A 19,186-nucleotide genomic window follows, 5' to 3' on the forward strand; every position below is an offset into this window, starting at 1 on the left:
CAATTTCAGTGCAATAATGTGTGACCTATAATCTGGAGAACTTTGACACAGTCAGTAAAGCTAAGGTATTCTTTAATTACTATCTAGAGTTTTAAAGATAAACTTGTATCAAACACTTATTGTGTGTCTGATTTTACCCAGTCCTTAGATTTATATTTTACTTCCAAGTCACATAAAAAAATTAAATAACCTTATTCTTGCAATTTCATTATGAAATAAAAAATTGGATGTTTTGGTTTAAAAATGTCAGAATATATACACGATAATTTGTGGAAATTAAAGTGTTAATTTAATAATTTCAGCCTTAATTTAGCAATCTTTTCAGTCAACCCGAATGTATATTTTGGGTGAAAATAAAATTCTGTACAGCTGTGACATAAATATAGTGAAATTCATAAGGAAGATATTTAAAACTGTGATAAGAAAATACAAATTTATTGCTAGACTGTTAAGTGTCCCCTAACTCCTAGGAAAATAGTAATTTACATCTAGATGGGGTCTTAAAACCAAATACTAAATAGCATTGTCTTCATTCAAATATGAACACAAAGTATTACCAAGTAACCACCAGATGACATTGTGACAGTGATGCTAAATGAGCTTTGAAGAAAAATCTGAGATGACCAGGTGAATGCTCTTCTAGCAGAATGTAATTACCTTGGAAGTTGTCTGAAAATGACTAGAGAATAAGAAAATTTAGTTCTGACAGTAATTTCTGGAGTTTTGGGGTTTAATAAGACAGCAAATGGCTCCCAGGCTGACAGGAGAGGAACACAGCTCGCAGCCGCGAGATGGGAGGTACTGATCCTGCAGAAGCTCACAGTAACAATGCAAACTCCCTGTAAATGATATGACAGGTCAGCATTGTAGTAGCTGGCTTGTTATGCTAGATTAGAGCTCCCATTGCATGGAGAGCCAGGTATTGTCTGTCCCCTCATAGCTGACACAAAGCTGGCAGAGACTCTAGATTGCATGTTCATTGGCAAGTCGGGCACACCAGTGTGGTTGGTCAGAGCCCAGATTTCACTGAGCATTGGAGACAAGGCTACTGAAAGTCTGCAGTCCCATGGAGAGTGTCTGGATGCTGGAGAAACAAGATACATACAGTATACAGTAAATTTTGGTGTCATGCAGGTTTGAAAAGTCCTTTTACTAAGTAAATTTTAATGTGACTCTACAGCCCAAACCTGGCCACATGAATGGGCATGAAGCAGATGTTTCTGAAGGGCCAGTTGAAGTGTGACACAGTGTATCTAGTTGAAGATAAAACCCAGACTTTTTCCAGCTGCCTGTCTTTGCTCAGAGTTGAGCAAATCTCATTACAAGGTTTTTTTCCATGATATTTTATTTAAAATTGGTATGGAAGACTCTGACTACTCTTACTGTAGTTTGAGTGGGTCTAGTTCAGTGTAGAATACATTTGGGTAGTTAAGCAACATTGCAATCAAGTGAGCTATGATGGTGTCATAATTAGGACATACATTTTCACACACTTTCTTTAGAAATCTAGAGCAGGAAGCCAAATCAAAGTGAACAATGAAGACAAATGAAGCATGGAGACATACTGACTTAGGCAATCCCTGCTTTATATTTTCCTTCTGAAGTATCCTCACAGGGCAGTTCTGCTTCAGCTCTTGACTTTAGTTGGAGCCCAGCACGAAGCAAAAACTATCCCTTTCTTTCAGCTAGAGCTATTTGTCCATGTATCTTTCCATGGCAGCCAAACTAATTACCGTGGCATTTTTTTTCCAAATGACAAAACTTGCTTGTCTGCCAAGATAAAATATTTGGAAGTCTGTGAAGTGATGTAACCTGGGTACACCTCTGTATTGCTGTGTTTTAAGTGCTATTATATAGAGCTCTGTTAGTGATTTGAATTCAGGGCATGTTGTTTGGTAGCTGGGTGAAGCCAGACTGGTCTCTTCAGACTAATACAATCCCACACAGGAGTCAGGACTGATGTGACTGGCCTGGCATAGGTTTTGTAATGAAGACTGCTGTAATGAAGACTGCTGTTCTGTTAGTGTGATTCTTAGGTGAAATTATTAGAAAAGCTGGCAAAACTAGTAGCACAAGAAGCTAGAAGGGAGAACAAAGCTGCCAGGACCAGCAGGTAGAAGACACGTTAGAAGAATGGCAGCTCATTGCCATGACTTGCACTGCCACTTCCCCTGAGCCCATGGTCCTCCTTCTTCCCCAGGAGGGCACAGAGCAGTCACACAACACCCAGGCAGTCCTTGGCCCTTCTGCTTGGCACATCATTAGCAGTCTAATGACATTGACCCATGGAAATGGGACTGACACCAATGCTTTTATAAGTATCAACCACAGTCACCTCTTCTGCTTAGGAACAATGCAGCTCAGATTTGGGAAACAAGAAGTCTCAGTGGATTGTGTTATTGGCGCCTGTACTACCCAGTTCATCAAAGGGACTGGTCCAGAGTCTTATCACAGTTGCCTATGTGCAAGCCTGATGCTACTCCAGAAATACAATAGACTAAATGAGATTTTTTGAAAAATTGGCTGTTTGCTTTCAAATCTTCAGCAATCCTTTAAAATCAAGAGGTTTTTCTGCAGCTTCTCCTCTTTTAGTGGACAAACTCCTCCAGGTGGCCAGCAATACGGCTCAAGGTCTTGAACTAGCAATGTGTAGGCTGTCAGTTTTCTCTTTCCTTTTTTTGGAATGGTTACGTAAGTTCAGTAACTTTCGCAGAATCCATGTATCTGTTTTTGTTTAGTTATTACTAACTCTCGTTAGTAATTACAAAGTGCCCAGGCTGGGCTTTTGAGGAACCAGCCTTAGTTTCAGCCCTTTACCTTCTTTTAGGGTAGCCAAGCTTTAGCACTATCTTAGAGTAAGTTACTTCAAGATATGGGACCACAGTTTTTTAAGTTCTACTGGGCTCCATTTTGTGGGGGGCAGGAAAGAAAAACACCATGGTAATACCTCCCTTCAAAGCACAATATTCAGGCATTCTTATTCCATAGTCATGTCTTGGCTACAGCTACAGCTTGAATTCAATTAAAAGCTTTTTATTGGTCATCCTTCCAAACATTTCCAAACTGTCATTCACTTTCAGATATGCCTAGAGATCTATTGTCCTAACATAATTTTAGTGTGACACAGAAGTCAATTACACTAATTGTTCAGCAGGAATTAACCTCTTATGCATCCTCAGATTATGACTGTTGCTAAGTTCATTTTGCAAAGATCTTTCCTTTATCTGTACATAAGCAAAGCTAAGCACCAGCACATGTGATTCTCAGTACTGACTGGGAAATAACTACTTTATTGGAATGAGAACAGACACGTATATTAAATGTACTTCTAAAACTGACTGGAATATCGAAATATGCTGCAAAAAGAGAGGTCAGCTTCAGCTATGGGATAATGACACTGATTCTCTGAATAAAAATTGCTTTGCCATAAGCACAATTATTAACAAAGTAAATGGTTATCTGTGTGTTGACAGATATTAAAACAATATCTAAAGAACTTTCAAAGTTGATGCTTCTGCGGTTGTTCTGAGGATGTGCCCTCATAGCTCCATTTAAAACTCACTTATGCACGTCCTTTCAGAAAATGGAGTGATCTGGATGATTTGAGAGGCGTATGTGTATGTGCAGGAGCCAGCTCAGGTGTATGTGAGAATGTGCTGAAAGATAAGTTCCCAGGGGAAATTCTAGGGAAGTTCTAGGTCAGCTGGAAGAGAGGTGAAATCTGACTGTGAGAACAAGGCAGAGAAGTTGGAAGGAAGACGAATAGGCAATTTTTTGGTACTGGAAAAAAGGACTCTTGCTGATTTGAGCGAATAAACGTTTTCTAATGCTCAGAAAATCTTATATTTATGTGAGGAAAGCTTCATTATGGTCTGCTTTCCCTCTGAACTGAAATTCCAGCAAAGCCCTGGATTTTGACAGGTCATGTCAGAGAAGAATCCTGAGACAAAGTGAATGAAGAGCTGGGGCCAGGCAGATCTGGCAGTGGTGCTAGAACTCACACTTTTTTCCAGACAATTTGAAGGAGAGACTGTACTCTCTCTCCCAGAAGCAACCACAAAAACGGAATTGGAATAATAATACAGCCACTTAAGAAATTGTCTCATCAATAAAACAGAAACATTCACTGGCAGGTTTACCTGCATGGCTTGTCAGCCATCCTGCCAAAGCACTTCCTGAAACTTCCCTGAAATGTCCTAGATGGAAATTATCTCCATATACAGAAGTTGTTTGCTTCCTTTAAATTGATGTGGTGTTTTCCACAGCATTATGCTTGACTTATGATTTTATTCAGCACAGAAATGTCAGCACAGACATGAGGAGATGTGCAATTAATTTTTCAGGAAGGGCAAATAGAGCCAGTGGGGTAAAAAGAGCAAGTTAGCATAAAACATAAAAGCAGGATGATAGAACTCTGAACTATGTACAGAGGTCTGGGTCTCAGTATTCAATAGCCTGATGGAAAGAGTGATGATACAGTGAAGAAAACAGAAGGCAGATAAAAATAAACTGAGGCAGGGCAGAAAAACAGTGATGGTTACAGGAGCTACTACTTCACGTTATTTTGGGTGTGCCAGGACCACCATACGTACAGTCCTGTGGCTATAGCTATAGTAAAGCCTGCTGTAAAGTCTAGTCAAATCAATTGTAGTTTTCCTCTTGCAGCATATCTCTAGCAAGACATGGCAATGAGATAAGGAATCAGAGGTAAAAATCTACATAAAACGAAAAAGTTTTTTTTAGCCAGGAATGCAAAGCTACAGTCCTAACCTCAGTCTTGTTGCTGATGAGTCGTGTGCTTTCCATGCCACATCTACACGTGTTTGCTGTACCCGCGTTCAGAGCAACGTCACTGCATGTTTGAGAGTCCTTCCACCCGGGACAGTCCCGTTCCCGGCTGAACACCTCAGCCGAGAGGGCGGCGAGCAGCGCTCCGGGCAAGGGTCACTCTCGGGGACCGGACTGCGGATGCCGACCCCGGCCCACATGGCTGTACAGAATTCATAGAGGGCTTTTCACTGCTGCCACCTGCCTACTCGTACCGGGCGACAGCCTTTCCAGGCTCGCCGGGACCCCGGCAGTGCGGCGAAAGGGCGGGTGGGTGACACGGCGCGGGGCCGCCCCGGGCCGGCGCTGAGGCGAAGGCTGCCCCGGTGGGTACAGCGCTGCTGCCGGCAGCCTCGGCCGCGGTCAGTGCCCCTGGGACGGGGTCCCTCTCGCTCGGGCCGCATCACTTCGGCTTCGGTGCGGTCTTTCGGCAGGGGAAAGGGGCGGGGGAAGGCGGCTCCGGACCGCCCGGCGGGGCCCCGAGCAGCGGCGGGAGCCAATGGGTGCGGGCGCGGCCGTGTGACAGGCGGGGCGGCCGCTGCCCCCGCCGGGCGGGGAACCTGCACGGCGGCGCTCGGCAGCATCATCCGCGGCTGCGGGGCTGACACACGCCTCCATCCTCCTCTCTCCCGGCAGCCGCTCACACGCGCCTCGCCGCGGGCGGAGCGGAGCGAGGGGCGCCGCGGCAGACAAAGCAAAGATGGCAGGGATCCTCGCCTGGTTCTGGAACGAGCGGTTCTGGCTGCCGCACAACGTCACCTGGGCGGACCTGCAGAGCACGGAGGAAGCCGCCTTCCCGCAGGCGGAGGACCTCTACCTCGCCTTCCCCCTGGCCTTCTGCATCTTCATGATCCGGCTGCTCTTCGAAAGGTAACGCCGAGCCCCTCGCGTCGTCCCGGGCTGGGCGGGCCCAAGGGCAGCCGAGCAGCTTTGTCAGCCCGACGTCTTCCCCCGCCGCTGCTTCACTGCCGGCCTTACCGGGCCCTTGCGTTATCCCTGCCCCCTCGGCCGGTCACGTAGCGGGCCCGATGCAGGAAGGTGGAGGGACTCGAGAGGCAGCCGGCGCGCCGTTCCTGCTGCCTGCAGCGCGGCGCGGCACGGGCGCTAGGAGGCGAGGTCTGCCCGGGGATGGGCGCAGCCCTCCCGCCACCTGCGCCGGCCGCGGCTGGCGGGGGAGAAGGGCCCTCCGGCACCTGTGCGGGTCGGGGAGCCTGTCCGCGACCCACGGGCTGCGGCGGGGTCCTGTCCGCCCCCCTCACGGAAGCTCCGCCAGAGGAGCGGCGACCGGGCGCGGCGGGAAGTGGTCCCGGCAGGAGAGTTTGCCCGCGCCCCGCCGCAGGGTCACTCTCCGCAGCGGAGCCCGCGCTGGGTCCGCTGCGAGGCCGGGAGCGGCGGCGGGGACTGGGGGCTGTTCAGCTGTTCAGCGTGGGGCCTCGGGTGGGAAGGGGCAGTTCCTGGTGAGCTGAGCAGAGCTGTGTGTGGCCGGTGCGGATGGTGTCGGTGAGCGGTCCGTGCCGAGTGTCGGAACACTCCCGGGGCTGTCAGAATGTGGAAGCTCAGTGATGAAACGCGCCAGGCGCTGTTCATCTCTGAACCAAACTCACCGTTCTTCGAGGCTGCTGAACTCATAAACCACGTTTCACAAATCCATAAATACGTATATATGTATACTTAAACATAAGGCGTCAGACTAGCCATCGGTCAGCAGGGACTGTATTTTCTGTGCGTGTTCCCGAGCGGGTGCTGAGCAGGGGCCGCCTGTCACGGGGAGGCAGCTGAAGCCAAGTGGGCGCTCACTGGCGCACGCTGCTGCGCCGCCTGACAAAGGTGGTGCTCCCTAACAGCAGAGAACAAAAGAGCGATTCCTTATGCCAACACCTACGTGTTTTCAGTGTTGTTTTCTTAGGCATGCTGTTAGGGTAGTCAAGGAAGATAAAGGAAGACCGGTAGTTACTACATGCCAGAGAAAGGCTGTAAAGATACTTAAAAAATGATAAAAGAGCTTATCTTCCCAGTACAACTTCAAATTTCCTAAGCATTCCCTCTCCCTGGTTAGAACTTGCCTGTATTCCTAGCTTGGTTGAGAGGACCATATTTGTTTTGAAAAATAAGCTGTCACGGGCTGTTGTTATCTTTTGTGTTGCTTTACAGATTTACTGAACAGCAAAAATTGTCATCTGCCTGAAAATCTGAGGTTGTGAAAAGTTAATTGAAGCAATTGAGTTAAATACTGCAATATAATTACAAGTGGAGTAATGAGTACAATTACAAGTATTATGTCAAATAATTAATTTTTTTTTTTTGCAACCTATATGATGTGTACTTTTGAGTGTTGAAAGCGGGTGCATGATATTGCATCTCATGTCATTCTGAACTGCAGTAAACATCACAGCAGGACTGTGTTTTGATGGAGGAACAGCTAGTCAGAGAGATAGTTTCAGCCTCAAGTTTAACTCACATTTCTCCTAAGCCTGATGTGGCTGTTGTTTGCATTGTAAAAGCTACTCTGATTATGTAGTAGTTTGTATCCACTTACTCTGGTTATTTTTCTTCATTCATTTAAAGTCATGGTTAATTTTGCAATGCATTATATTTTAAAGTGTTAGTTATACATATAGATGAGAATACCAGTATTTTAAAAATTCTCTTGTATTCATTAGGCAGATTTTGAAATTTATATCTAGAAATGTGTTCTGCTAACCTGATTGTAGGTGAGAGACCTCCAAAGATGTTTTATTAATAATTACTTAGGTGTGTGGTTTTTCCTTTTAAAATTAAAATCAACTTCCTAACTCCCCTGTGAGAGTAGGATTAGGCTGTTTTGTGTGGGATTAATCCACATGGCATGGTACAACAGTGATTTTTCATATAGAGCATTTTATTAAAGCAGGCTGAGCAAAAGCAACTGGACCTGTTTCCACTGGGGGATCGTGTATGACTTTGAATGGGGGAACCATCAAGCTTTATTATTGCTTATTATTAATTGGTTTTTTCAGATTTCTGTGCTTTAGTTCTTGGGAGCTACAGAAATCCTTCATGCACATCATCAATTAAAGGTCTGAAATTGGTTTAGAAGGGGGAAGAGAGGAATATCTTCAAAACTGAAATTTTTTTCCTTTCTTCCTTGTATTAAGACATGGGGTTTTTTAAACTCAAGTTGTGGATGACTGATGTATATGCTGCAACATACTCTTACAGATGTTTAGCAGTTGCAATGATAGTAGCTAAAGAAGAGATAAAAACAGATTCTGTAAGACATTTTAAAAAACTTGCAGATTTATTTTAGATCTATGACTGTACTATAGTATTTGTAACATCAATGTATTCTCTATTTTGCTTTGTAAGATATGCTAACTCTAATACAGGTGCTCTTGTAATTCTGTACACTGGCAGGTAAGCAGACACAAGCTGTTAAGAATATGATTATGTGTTTTATTTCCATTATTTTCAGACTGCTTCATAGCAGCTGACTGCTAGGCTGCTATAGTAATATGGTTTGTTCCTCTGCTTCATTGGAAGGGTTACTAACTTCATGAATCCTCACAATAGTAAGAAATATGGTTTGGGGGAGTTGGACTTTACATGTCTTGGCTTACAAAGTTCTTGACGTGTTTGGGGGATGCAACTCACCATGCTGAAAGTTGATGTTATGTTTATATTCTGTATACATATGTATCTGTGTGTGCATATTTGCAGGTGGAATTGAAATGATAGAACTTGGAAATTTTGTTCTCTACATATGCACGTATTATTTGCAGAGTTAATTCTAGGAGGATTGCTGTTGTTGTTTGTTACTGATTTGGTGAATCAGCTAACCAAGCCAAGAAAATGATCTAGACAGATCACTTCATTTTTTTTTTTTTTTCTCCTTTCAAATGAGTTACTTTTTTATTGTTTTCCTTGTCCTACTACCCCTGACCAGCCCTCTTGAATGAAAGGAAAAGGTAGATTAGAACATTAATGGTATGTTCAGTTGCCTCAGCAAGTAGGTCTGATGATGATGAGTGCTCCTGAAATAAGCTTTGGTGTGAGGTACAATCTCATTGCCAGATTTAGTGGATGTATCTGCTGAGGTTACCATAGTTATGGATGAGGTGTTAAAATACTTTAACAGCCTTTTTTCCCCTTCCTTCTCATTCATCTTTCTTTAAACACAAAGTACATTTAAGAAAATTACAATAACTAAGCACAAGGATAGTGTTACCTAGCAGTCTGGAAGATGGCAGAAGTTTAGCAATGCAGTGAGTAATATGGGAACATATTCCCCCAGAGTATGTATGCATTCTGTGTGTCTTACTATGTTTTTTAAAGGCAAAGGCATGTAACAATTAAAGATACCCCGTGTACTATACAATGCCTTAAGGTAATGTAAGTGCTCAATAGTAAGTCTCAGTCTCCCTGCATCCTTTCCAGTTCTAGTGTGGCAAAGACAGCTTAAAGCTGAATTGAAACTGGTCTTACTAAGAGCAGGGTGTTGTAGTTTTGATTGGCCTAAAAAAAGATAAATAAACACCTGTTGTTCTGGGTAAATACATTTTTTCTTCTTTTGTTTATGGGGTAACATGGCTCTTCTCCCTCTGTGCTAGACCTCACTGCTCAGAAGCAGCATCCTTTCCTAAACTAAAACATGTCCTCTGTGAGGAGTGCTAATACAAAAACTATTCACCCAGCAATCAGTGTGCTTGTTGGACACCAAGCAAGAGGGTAACACTTGTGTTTTAGAGACTTCTCTCAAGGCAGAAATTGACCGAATCCTCCAAAAGGATTCCCGGCAAAACAGATTTCTGATGTGGTCCAGCAATGTTCTGAGTCAAGTAGCCTGATATTACTGCTTTCTTTACACGTGGCTCATCTACTGAAGTTACTGGTACTTCATCTTTGTGCTGTAGGTGCACTGTATTTTGTTTCCCTCATCTTGTAAGCAGCAGTTTGGGCTCAGATCGAATGAAATCACTCAGTGAATCAGCAAACTGCTTACACTGCTTATGTTGTAATCTGGCCTTGATGGGGAGCAGTTCTCAAAGGTGATGCTGATATTCTGCAGTGATGGAATGGCTCATAAGGTCAGAGATAGCTTGATTATTTATAGCAACAGCCCTCCAGCTGCACTGCCTTGAGCTGAGCCAGCCACATCATTTACTATTACTCCGATCAAGATACTGTAGACACTGAGCGTATGGAAATTCATGGCTTTTATTTGAAACTGCTTTTGTTATGATAATTCAGTCTCAAAGGTAACCTCAGCTGATTTTCATTTAGTATGACACAGTAGAATACCTAGTGGATCTGGATGACATGATACAATAACTGTATGGACATGTATATATATACTTTTTTGCTAACTATAAAAATTCATTCAGATGACAATGCATACAATCTTATGAGTGGTTCTGGTGTGTAGTGTATTCATACAAATTTTGTTTTTGTACTCCCTAGGACATCTGGTATCAGTGGTTTTTTACAACAAAAAAGAGGCTAGACAGGATACAAATTTTGGATGTGAGTGTACTATCTTCCAGCAGCCCAAAATCCCATCTGGAGAGGTTGGGTGGGGCCCTGATGGTTATTTCTGTCAAAATATTTTTCTAGGATGTAATATTTATAGATTTTTTGCTTACTTCCCTGTGTGTTAGGCAAAATATGATCATTCAGGTGTAATTCATTTGTATGTAATTGGATGCATGTGTTCTGACAATAACTTTCTCAGTACTTTCTTTACCTTTTTTATTTTTTTTTCATAAGATAACATATAGGGCTTTTTCTTTTTGCTTGATTGCTATTTATTAAAGGCTTAATTCTGTTGAAATTGAATAGGATATTGAAATTGCTAACTTGTATGAAAAGACAGACCCTAGAAATAAAATAACTAAAAAACTATTTCTTTTCAACTTTAAATCAATTTCATTTTAAAAAGTGACAATAGATCCTTACCAGTAAATAGCTTTAAAATGCATTTCTATCTTGCTGATTGTACTATTCATTTCTCTGTGTTTCTTTAAGTTACTAGTTTTCTGTCATTATCTTTTTTGTTATATAACCAGTTTTTGTTTCCTAGGGTTGCAGGGCTGAGCTTCAGCCACAAACACTTGCAGACTAACACTTCCCAACAAAAGGATTGTTTTACCTGGAGAGCTGTTGTCTATCTTGGCCTGTCTCTTACCAGCTCAGACCAGTGCAGTGTATGCTGGTCCTGCCAGTGCTGGCTGGTACACATCTCTGTGTAGTGTGCTTGTGTGTTCACACATAGGCTTAGGGTGCTCCTTTAAAAGAAGGTGGAGTGGATAAAATGCTCACTATTTGAGTGTCCTTCATATAAGGCCATTTACAGATGTGTGTCAGTGTTGGTCTTAAAATTAGGAGTTAAGTGGGAAATGCATGCTGAGCTCCAGAAGGGAATGCCATTACAAGTGATTCCCAAAATATCCATGTGAGAGAAGTGTGACAGCTCAACCACAGCTCTGCCAATGGAAAGGTTTCAGGGACAGGTCACTGGTGGGTGCTGGGAGCCTGTTAGTGAGGCAGGGCCATGGTTAGTGGGGTTTTGTCTGAGAGCAGGTTCCAGGTACTGGTAGCAACTCCAGTTTGGTTCCTGCCTGGATTCCTGCAGCCATGCAATTGGATCCAAATTACCTGTGTTGTGTCTCTTTCTGCTGCCCTACTTCTGCCTCTGTCACTGATTAAGGATTTGTTCTTTGGAAAAAGAAGAGCTTCTGGTATTGTGCCCCTTTCTACGCATCTGCAGACCAGTGTCTTATTAGTCCATGCAAAATATTTAGTAAATTAACATTTGGGATATTCTGTTCCCTGTTAAATCTGTCTCTGTTCCTGTCAACAGGGTTGATGCCTGAGCTGAACAGTGTTTATTTGACTATATTTTGGGGGGAAAGTTTGTTCTTTTTTGTCAGGTTGTTAAATATCCCATGCCTGCTGTAGGTTGACAGTTCATTAGCATGTGGTGTTTCTGTGCCTGTCTCAAGATGGTCTTGGAGTTTTAAAAAGAAAGTTAAAATTACATATAGCATAAAACTATATAGCTTTTGTAAGTGATGTAACCTTGTATAATATCCAGTTGTATGCTTAAAACTGTGGTTGACACCTGATGGACAATCAGATGGATACGATGTGTACCAACAGTTCCTTGGAGTTGTTGATCTAACACCCGGATTGCTTTGTGTCTCCCCCCAGAGTGACTTCCTTCACTCACTGGGCACTTACAGATTTTGGGGGGCAGCCAAGGGAAAGGAAGGGTCTCTGATTGTTTGGAACAGGAGGAATCACTGATGTCTTGCTTTAAGGAGAGCAAAGTTTCTGACAATCAGATGGGCTGAGAACTTCTGACCTCTGGGAGGAAATGTTTTTAGTACACAGTCCTTACAGAAGACTAACTGCACCATATGGTGTCCATCAGGTTCTGACAATGCCTTCGTGGTTATTCTGAAGTAGTCAAACTGCAGCCAGGGTGAGACAACTACAGTATTTAGCACAGACAGTCAGCTGAAATCTTAGAGATGGTTTTCAGCTGGAGCTGTTACACAAAGTTGTGACTTCTGCACAGAGAGTAAAACAGAGTAAGCTGTATTTTTTTCCCTATGTAGTTAATCTCTCTCTTAATAGCAAATTCTGCTGTTGTTAAGCTTTAATGTTTCTGAGCAATTGTAAAGCCTCATGTAACTATTACTGATGTAGCACAATCAAATTTTAACTCTCAAGGTAATTGTACAATTACTAAGAAAATTTAGGAATTGTAAACGAGTTTAACATCCCGTTAACCATGTCATGTATATTGGCTATTAATCCAAGTTATGTTTTGCACAGGGAGGAATGAAATGCTAAGGGTCTCCAGACTACCTTGTATTAATGAAGTATCTTTCAGGTTCACTAACCTAAAACTCATTTTAATATTATAAATGATGCGCATTAAAGTTTGGTCTGAAGTGATGAAAAGCCTTCTCTGTGCTCACAGGTCACCCTAGGATAGTTCAAGCAAAATACCTAAATCACTTGTATTCTTGTATTTTTTTGGAGTGAAAGTGCAGTAGAAGCTTCCTTTTAATAATATCTTCACTGTATTGGTTTCTCCTGTATGGATGAGGGCAATAGCCTATAGTACTATATTAAAAGAAATAAATCTAGCTGACATAGTGAACACTGGTGCACAAACAGAGGTTAGAGCTTGGAATGTGTTCATTGGCATAAAATCTTCCGTTCTTGAGGCTATTTGAGTTTTTGTGCTCGCAGTGGTGTTTGTCATTTGCAAAAGCTAGTAGCTCTATTTGTATCAGTAGTGAAATAACATAACATGTGGTGTCATCAAATCTACTTACTGCCCATTTGCCATCCTCTGAGGTAAACTTAGTGTATTTTTCAGTTCCATAAGCAGAAAGAGAAAAAGGCTTAGTAGAAATGGTGCTGAAATCCTCACTTCAGCATTGGGATCTCTTCATTCCCTTTTCACCTCTGTTCCTGACTGATTTCAGTTCTACATGACATTGAGAAAGTTCAGATACCTGAACTTTGATTGGGGCTGCTGTTTACCATGTCTGTGGGACTCCTGTCTTTTCATTGAGAAGACAGTGGAAGCAAGGACTACTCTCAGTTTACACTTTCCTAAGGTGTTTGACAGAACTTTAAACTGTGAGAACTGCTTTTGTACCAATTCTGCCTACCTTGAAATGGTACAAACGAGCTAAACTGCCTAGACTAATGAGAGATGCTTCCTGCAGTGGCAGGGAATTGCTTGTTTGGAAATAAGACTATGCTCTATAGCTCAGAGTAAAGAGCTTACTCAAAAGCAGTCCCTGATCACAGAAGTAAAGTGAAAGGAAGATCAGAGTGGTGTGCTGTAATATCCCTTGTGCTTGCTCTTCCTCGTGTCTCTTGTGACTGTGTGATGTATGTACTGCTGAGACACAGTTGCCTCCATAGTTAGAGACAGACTGCTTGGTGTGCTTCTTTTAAGGGGACTGCTCAAACAAGGTGTGTTCCTTAAGGTGCACAGGAATTAGCCTTGATATGGCAACTGCTGAAACATTGTAAGTGGGCAGTATTAATGTGGAATGCTAGTGTAAAGCAGTGGGCATTGCAGTGTGACAAAGCCGACAAAATTAAATCTACATGAAATGAAAGTGAGTTCGGAAATTTTTTGGGTGGTGGGTGAACTCAGGTAGCACTTCTCAGCCAGGAGGAGACCTGTGCAGCTGGGGAGCTGGAGGGCTCCAGTCTCTCATCAGCTATCAGGGCTGCAGCTCTCCTGAGCTCTGCTATAGCAGAGGAGACCAGTGCTTTGTCAGGACCAGAATCCCCCTTACAACTGGTAAGACCACTGTTTCTGTTGAAAGCAAAGTTCTAGGAAATTAGTGGCTCATGAATGTGTGCTTGTTGACAAGCTTTTCTGCATTTTTCCATTAGCTTTTCTCAGAGCTTTTCTGCACTTGTCCATTAGCTTTTCCCACTTCAGTACTTGTGGTTGTCCAATTATGCTGCTGGATGAGGTGATCAGGTCCAGTTGGATATCATTAATTCCTGTTATGGGCATCACGTTGGAAAAAAACTGTTGAGAAAAAGAAAAGCAGGTGGTTAGACCGCAAGCAGAAACGTGTTGTGTACCTATTGAAGCAATAATTGAGTGGTAATTGAGTGGTTGATTCTTATCTGTCAATTTTTCCCACACAGTAGTATGAGAGGAGGGTGAGAACTGATATGATAAGAGAGTAGCCTGAAAATATTTCAGTGGTTCCAGTGCCAAACATTTCCCAGTGTTACAACACTTGTACTAAATTAACAGTGATTGCATTGTTATGATGATGACAAATTGAACTGTAGATGGAGTCCTGGGGGTGCTGCTGGACACAGATTCTTCTTAGTGGTGTGCAGTGAAAGGACAAGAGACAACAAGCAGTTGATATGCAGGAAATTCTGTTTAAACAAACTTTTTTTTTTTGGGATGGTGGTGAAACACTGTGACAGGTTACCCAGAGAGGCTGTGGAGTCTCCAGCTGTGGATGTACTTGGAGAACGTGGGCATAGTCCTGCACTGATTGACCATCCAGCAGACTTGGTGGTCTCCACAGGTCTCTTCCAACCTTGGTGATTGTGGGAAATCATAAACCTCACAGGTGCAGGCCTCCAGGGTGCTCCTGAGACCTATGTCTGGATGAAGTTTGTAAACTGTGTTGGAAAATGGAATAGGAGAGGATGAAGTTGAAGTTTACTGGAAGCTTACAGAAGAAAATTAGGGCAGAGCATGTAACATTTGATTGAATGGACATCTGGATTTTCCATTTTCTGTAGGATGGATCTTTTGGTTTTTATTGTAGTCTGGTGTGTGAGCAGATGGGATGTAAATTGAGAAATAGATGTGGACCTCCACTACCTAAGACAGGAATTACCTTATGGGTACCCAGAATGAAGTCTGAGTTGCTTTGAAATAAACACATTCTTTTCCCCTTCTAGGATCATTGCTTTGAGTCTCCTACAGCATAAAATTTGATTATAACAGGCCATTTTCAGGATAATTTTAGTTTTGTTCCACTTAAGTTGTTTCTTCTCAACACTGCAATATCTTTAAGATAATTTTGGGGTTGAAAAAAAATCACAGAAAGTGGTGCTTAGATGACAGAAAACAGAAATCACATGCTTTACTGGAAAAGCTTTTATTCCCTTTGTGTTCAGGATAATAAGAGTAAATCAGACTTAGGGAAAAAAAGAGAAGGCAGTCTTTAGTCTCACATTCACTAATTTTTTATATTGGTAATAAAACGTGTAGTTGAAAATATACTTGTATATGTGTGTGACAGAGAGTAATTTATATGCCACAGTGGCATCATATCATTCTGACGCAATGTGCTTTTTTCTATTTCGTTTTTAATATCTTAACATCAAAAAATAGTTGTAAGGTGTAGATGTAAAATATTGACTGCTCTAGAAAGTGAGATATTTTGAAATTTCACTTTTTGGGGTGATAATGAAACAGTTTGATATTTGACACAAGAAACATATCTTTTCTCCTAATTAGAGGAACTGTCATGTGTGCTGATCTGGAATTGTTATTTTCTAGAGCAGTTACAGGAAACATGAAAAATACTTGATTTTCTTCCAATTTGGAATGAAATGGAAAGTTAGAAATGTCAAAATTTCATCAGGAGCAGATGTCCTGACTTTCAGCCAACATGATAAATGGGTTTGGTTACAAGACAAGGATGTCGAGATAAAAATGAGATCTCTATGGCATTACCAGCCTCCAGAATCACACATTCTTCACCAGAGTTAACCAGTTTGTATCACGCATGATGCACAGAAAGTTTCATTGTGTTTTTCTGTTTGTTTGGTTGGTTTGTGTTTTGTCAGAGGTAAAAATTGCCCTTTAACAGGTAATGTGTAAAATTGCCTCTTAGCAGGTTGAATTTTTGAAAATAGGCTGATGGTTTGTTAGAGTCGTGGCAAGAGTTTGAATCTCCAGCCTGACATTTAGCTTCAGTTGTCAAGATGAAGAGTGTGCTGGCAGAAATAGGACACTACTTCATCTTGCTTACTCTTCCACCGAGAGCTGCCTCCGAGGTTTGAAGAGAGCCCAGCTGCTTGTATCCTTCACAGGAGTATTCCTTGTGTTTTCCTTGTCTCCCAGATAATTCAGGTGTAACACTAGAGTGGTTTGGAGCTTTAAATGCTAATAACAAACCTCTTAAGTAAGTTGCCTCAAAGGAAAGAAAACTTCAAATTTGCCTTGAAGGATTTGTTTTTACACTTATTTTTAAGGGTTCTCAAGGGTTTCAAGCTGATCCTAATTTTATCAAGGATCTTTCTCAGTTTGGTGGAAAAACAGTGCGTTGGTCATCCTCGTCTCAAAACCCTTCATGTGCTTATCCAGAAGAACCCATAGCTTCTTTCACATTTTCTTTCTGTAGAGTTCTGGTATCTATACCAGGAAATATTTTTTTTAAATAGTTTGAAAATAACCCAAGTGCACTGACTAAGAAAATGACATCTGCTAAATAATCTGCCATCCTCTACCAGCTCTCAGACTAGAGCACAGCACACTGAGAAACTATATACAGAGAGGAGGTATCTGTCAAAGCAGGGACATTGCCAGCTATGTGGTCCATGAAGTGATGCTTTGATTTCAGTCCTCCATATCCAGTGTTTTGTGTACAATATGCACAGGCCCTCTGCTTCCCTTGAATACCCGTGGCTGACTTGAGACCTTGACCACAGTAGGAAGGTGATATTATGGATTTTGACTTTTTTGTTTATTTGTGGTGGTGGGTTTCTGTCTCAGGGAAGGCTTGTTGGAATGAAGAGCCAAGGCACTAGCATCCAGCATCTTACCTTCTTGTTCACATGTGGAAATTTCAAATATAAAGTGACATTGGTTCATCTTCATATATAAAAACAGTCCTTAGACTCCAGATACTACCACTTGCATCTTGTCTTCTTTTTCAGACTTGTATTAACTTCACCTGGGGCTCCTGTGAATCTCTTGCAAAGCTTTAGGCCTGCCTGGTGCACATGGACTGGTAAATCCTAAGTCATACATGAAAAAATAAGGGTCAGGGGTTTTCATTCTCCCATCCCAGTGACTTCATAGAGTTTGCTGTGAAACAACCTGGATTCCATACATCAGGCTACTTGTTGGTCTTCCAACATTAGCATTTGTTTTCCTAGATGAATTTGAATGTAAAAAAAGCATTAATTTTGTGAAAGTGTATTACATGCATAAAGAGTTTTGTCACACAGTCTTATTGGGTTATTTGCAAACAGTAAGGTCTGCAGGAGGTGTGAATTACAGCATCTTTGAGGGTGGGTGAACTGATTTGAGGATCTGAATTACACTTCAATATAATTTATTTACTCAAATGTCCTGAGTTTAATCTTCTGCTGGTATAAATTAGAAATCAGCTTTTGCTGAGTTCTGGTGTTTTATCAGCATACAACTTCCGTGAAAGACCAGGAGTTTTATGACATTATGCATGGTCATGTGTATCCATGGAATTTTAGTAATATAGTAATCTAATCTAGTAATTAGGTTGCTGTTTTAGTAATTATGAAGCAGAAACAATTCTATCTCTACACCTATATATATGTATATATAAATATGTAAAAAGAATTTTTTTTTGCATTGCATTTTTCTTTCCTTGACTAAATACCAAATTTCCCCACCTCTTCCATTTTTTCAGGACCAGTAGTATGTGTGCAGCCAAAAAGTATTAATTTTGTCTGAAAAATCCTCACACATAGAAGCTTAGTTAACATTTCATGTCAGCTGGAATGACTTGTTCTTTTTTCACAGAGTAAGAAGTGCTCCTGCATCCTGTAGGGTGATGGAGCAGTGAAAGGGGCCACATGCCAGCCTTGCTACTCCTTCCCTCAGTCCCTTTAACAGGAACAGCTCTAATAGTGACTGAAGGCTGAGCCTGCTGCTCGGTGACTGCCTGCTGGTACCCACCTTGTGGACAGCTTTTCTGTGTCCTGCCTCAGTTCTGCTCTTGCACAAAGCTGCTTTGTGGTGGAGAACAAGGTCTGAAACATCTGTGCAGTGGTTGTAGCTCCTGTCTTCATGTGGTTGGGGTGGCCTGGAAGCAGTATTCAGGTGTTGCCCTAGCAGGCAGTGTGCTGCACCTGCATTGCTGTCAGTCCACTGACAGGCAGTTTAATGTGAAGCCAGGCATTCCATGTAAACTGTAGCCCCTGCCAGAGTAACAATATTAGCAGCTATTAAGAGCTCTGAGTGCAGACCGAGAAAGAAAAGTGTCATCCTTATGATGATGACAATGTTTGTTCCACATGGGATGATTGTGTGGTTTAGGGAGTACAACGGGGTGTGTGTACATGCTGATATTAAAATAGGTTGTAATGATGACCTCCATGACTGCCTCAATAAGTCTGCCACTCTGCTTCACAACAAGGCTTTTTTTGCCTTGCCTGGTACTGCTGCAGGTATTTGTTTATACTGAATGGCATAAAGAGGCCTCTGAATGAGTACACTTGCATAATGAACAGTGCATTCATTGGATCCACCCTGCATTTTCTTCCAGCTTCCATTCACTGAGCTTTCTTCAATTGAAGGCTTGGCAAATGTTCTCTCTCAGCTTTGCCTACAGAAGAGTGGTTACCAACCAGAAAACTTCATCACAGGAGTGAGCCTTGCATCCTTCTGGCCTGTGGGAGAATAATGAAAAGTATTTTGGTCTGGTTTTGCTGTTCATGTTGAAAGAGTGAGGCTCCTGATTCAGGAGGTCTAAATTTGAATATTATGGTCAAGTAGAGGACTAAAACTTAGTGTGCTTGTGTTTTCTGATTATTTTGCGTAATCTATCATGAGGCCTGGGATCCTTTTTTCATGATATGGGCATAATGCCAGTAA

At 42.1% G+C, this 19,186-nt stretch overlaps 1 protein-coding gene across 1 annotated transcript in view; it reads left to right on the top strand.

The window, feature by feature from the left end:
- The first annotated feature begins 5,383 nt into the window (after positions 1–5,383).
- CERS6 (ceramide synthase 6) overlaps positions 5,384–19,186 on the top strand; it is a 97,122-nt gene continuing 83,319 nt past the window's right edge. The window contains exon 1 of the mRNA XM_059853040.1: positions 5,384–5,697. Coding sequence (XP_059709023.1) covers positions 5,528–5,697 — 170 coding nt within the window. The 5' untranslated portion in view covers positions 5,384–5,527. The remainder of the gene's footprint in view (positions 5,698–19,186) is intronic.

This window comes from Haemorhous mexicanus, chromosome 8, assembly GCF_027477595.1.
Source record: "Haemorhous mexicanus isolate bHaeMex1 chromosome 8, bHaeMex1.pri, whole genome shotgun sequence".
NCBI lineage: Eukaryota > Metazoa > Chordata > Aves > Passeriformes > Fringillidae > Haemorhous > Haemorhous mexicanus.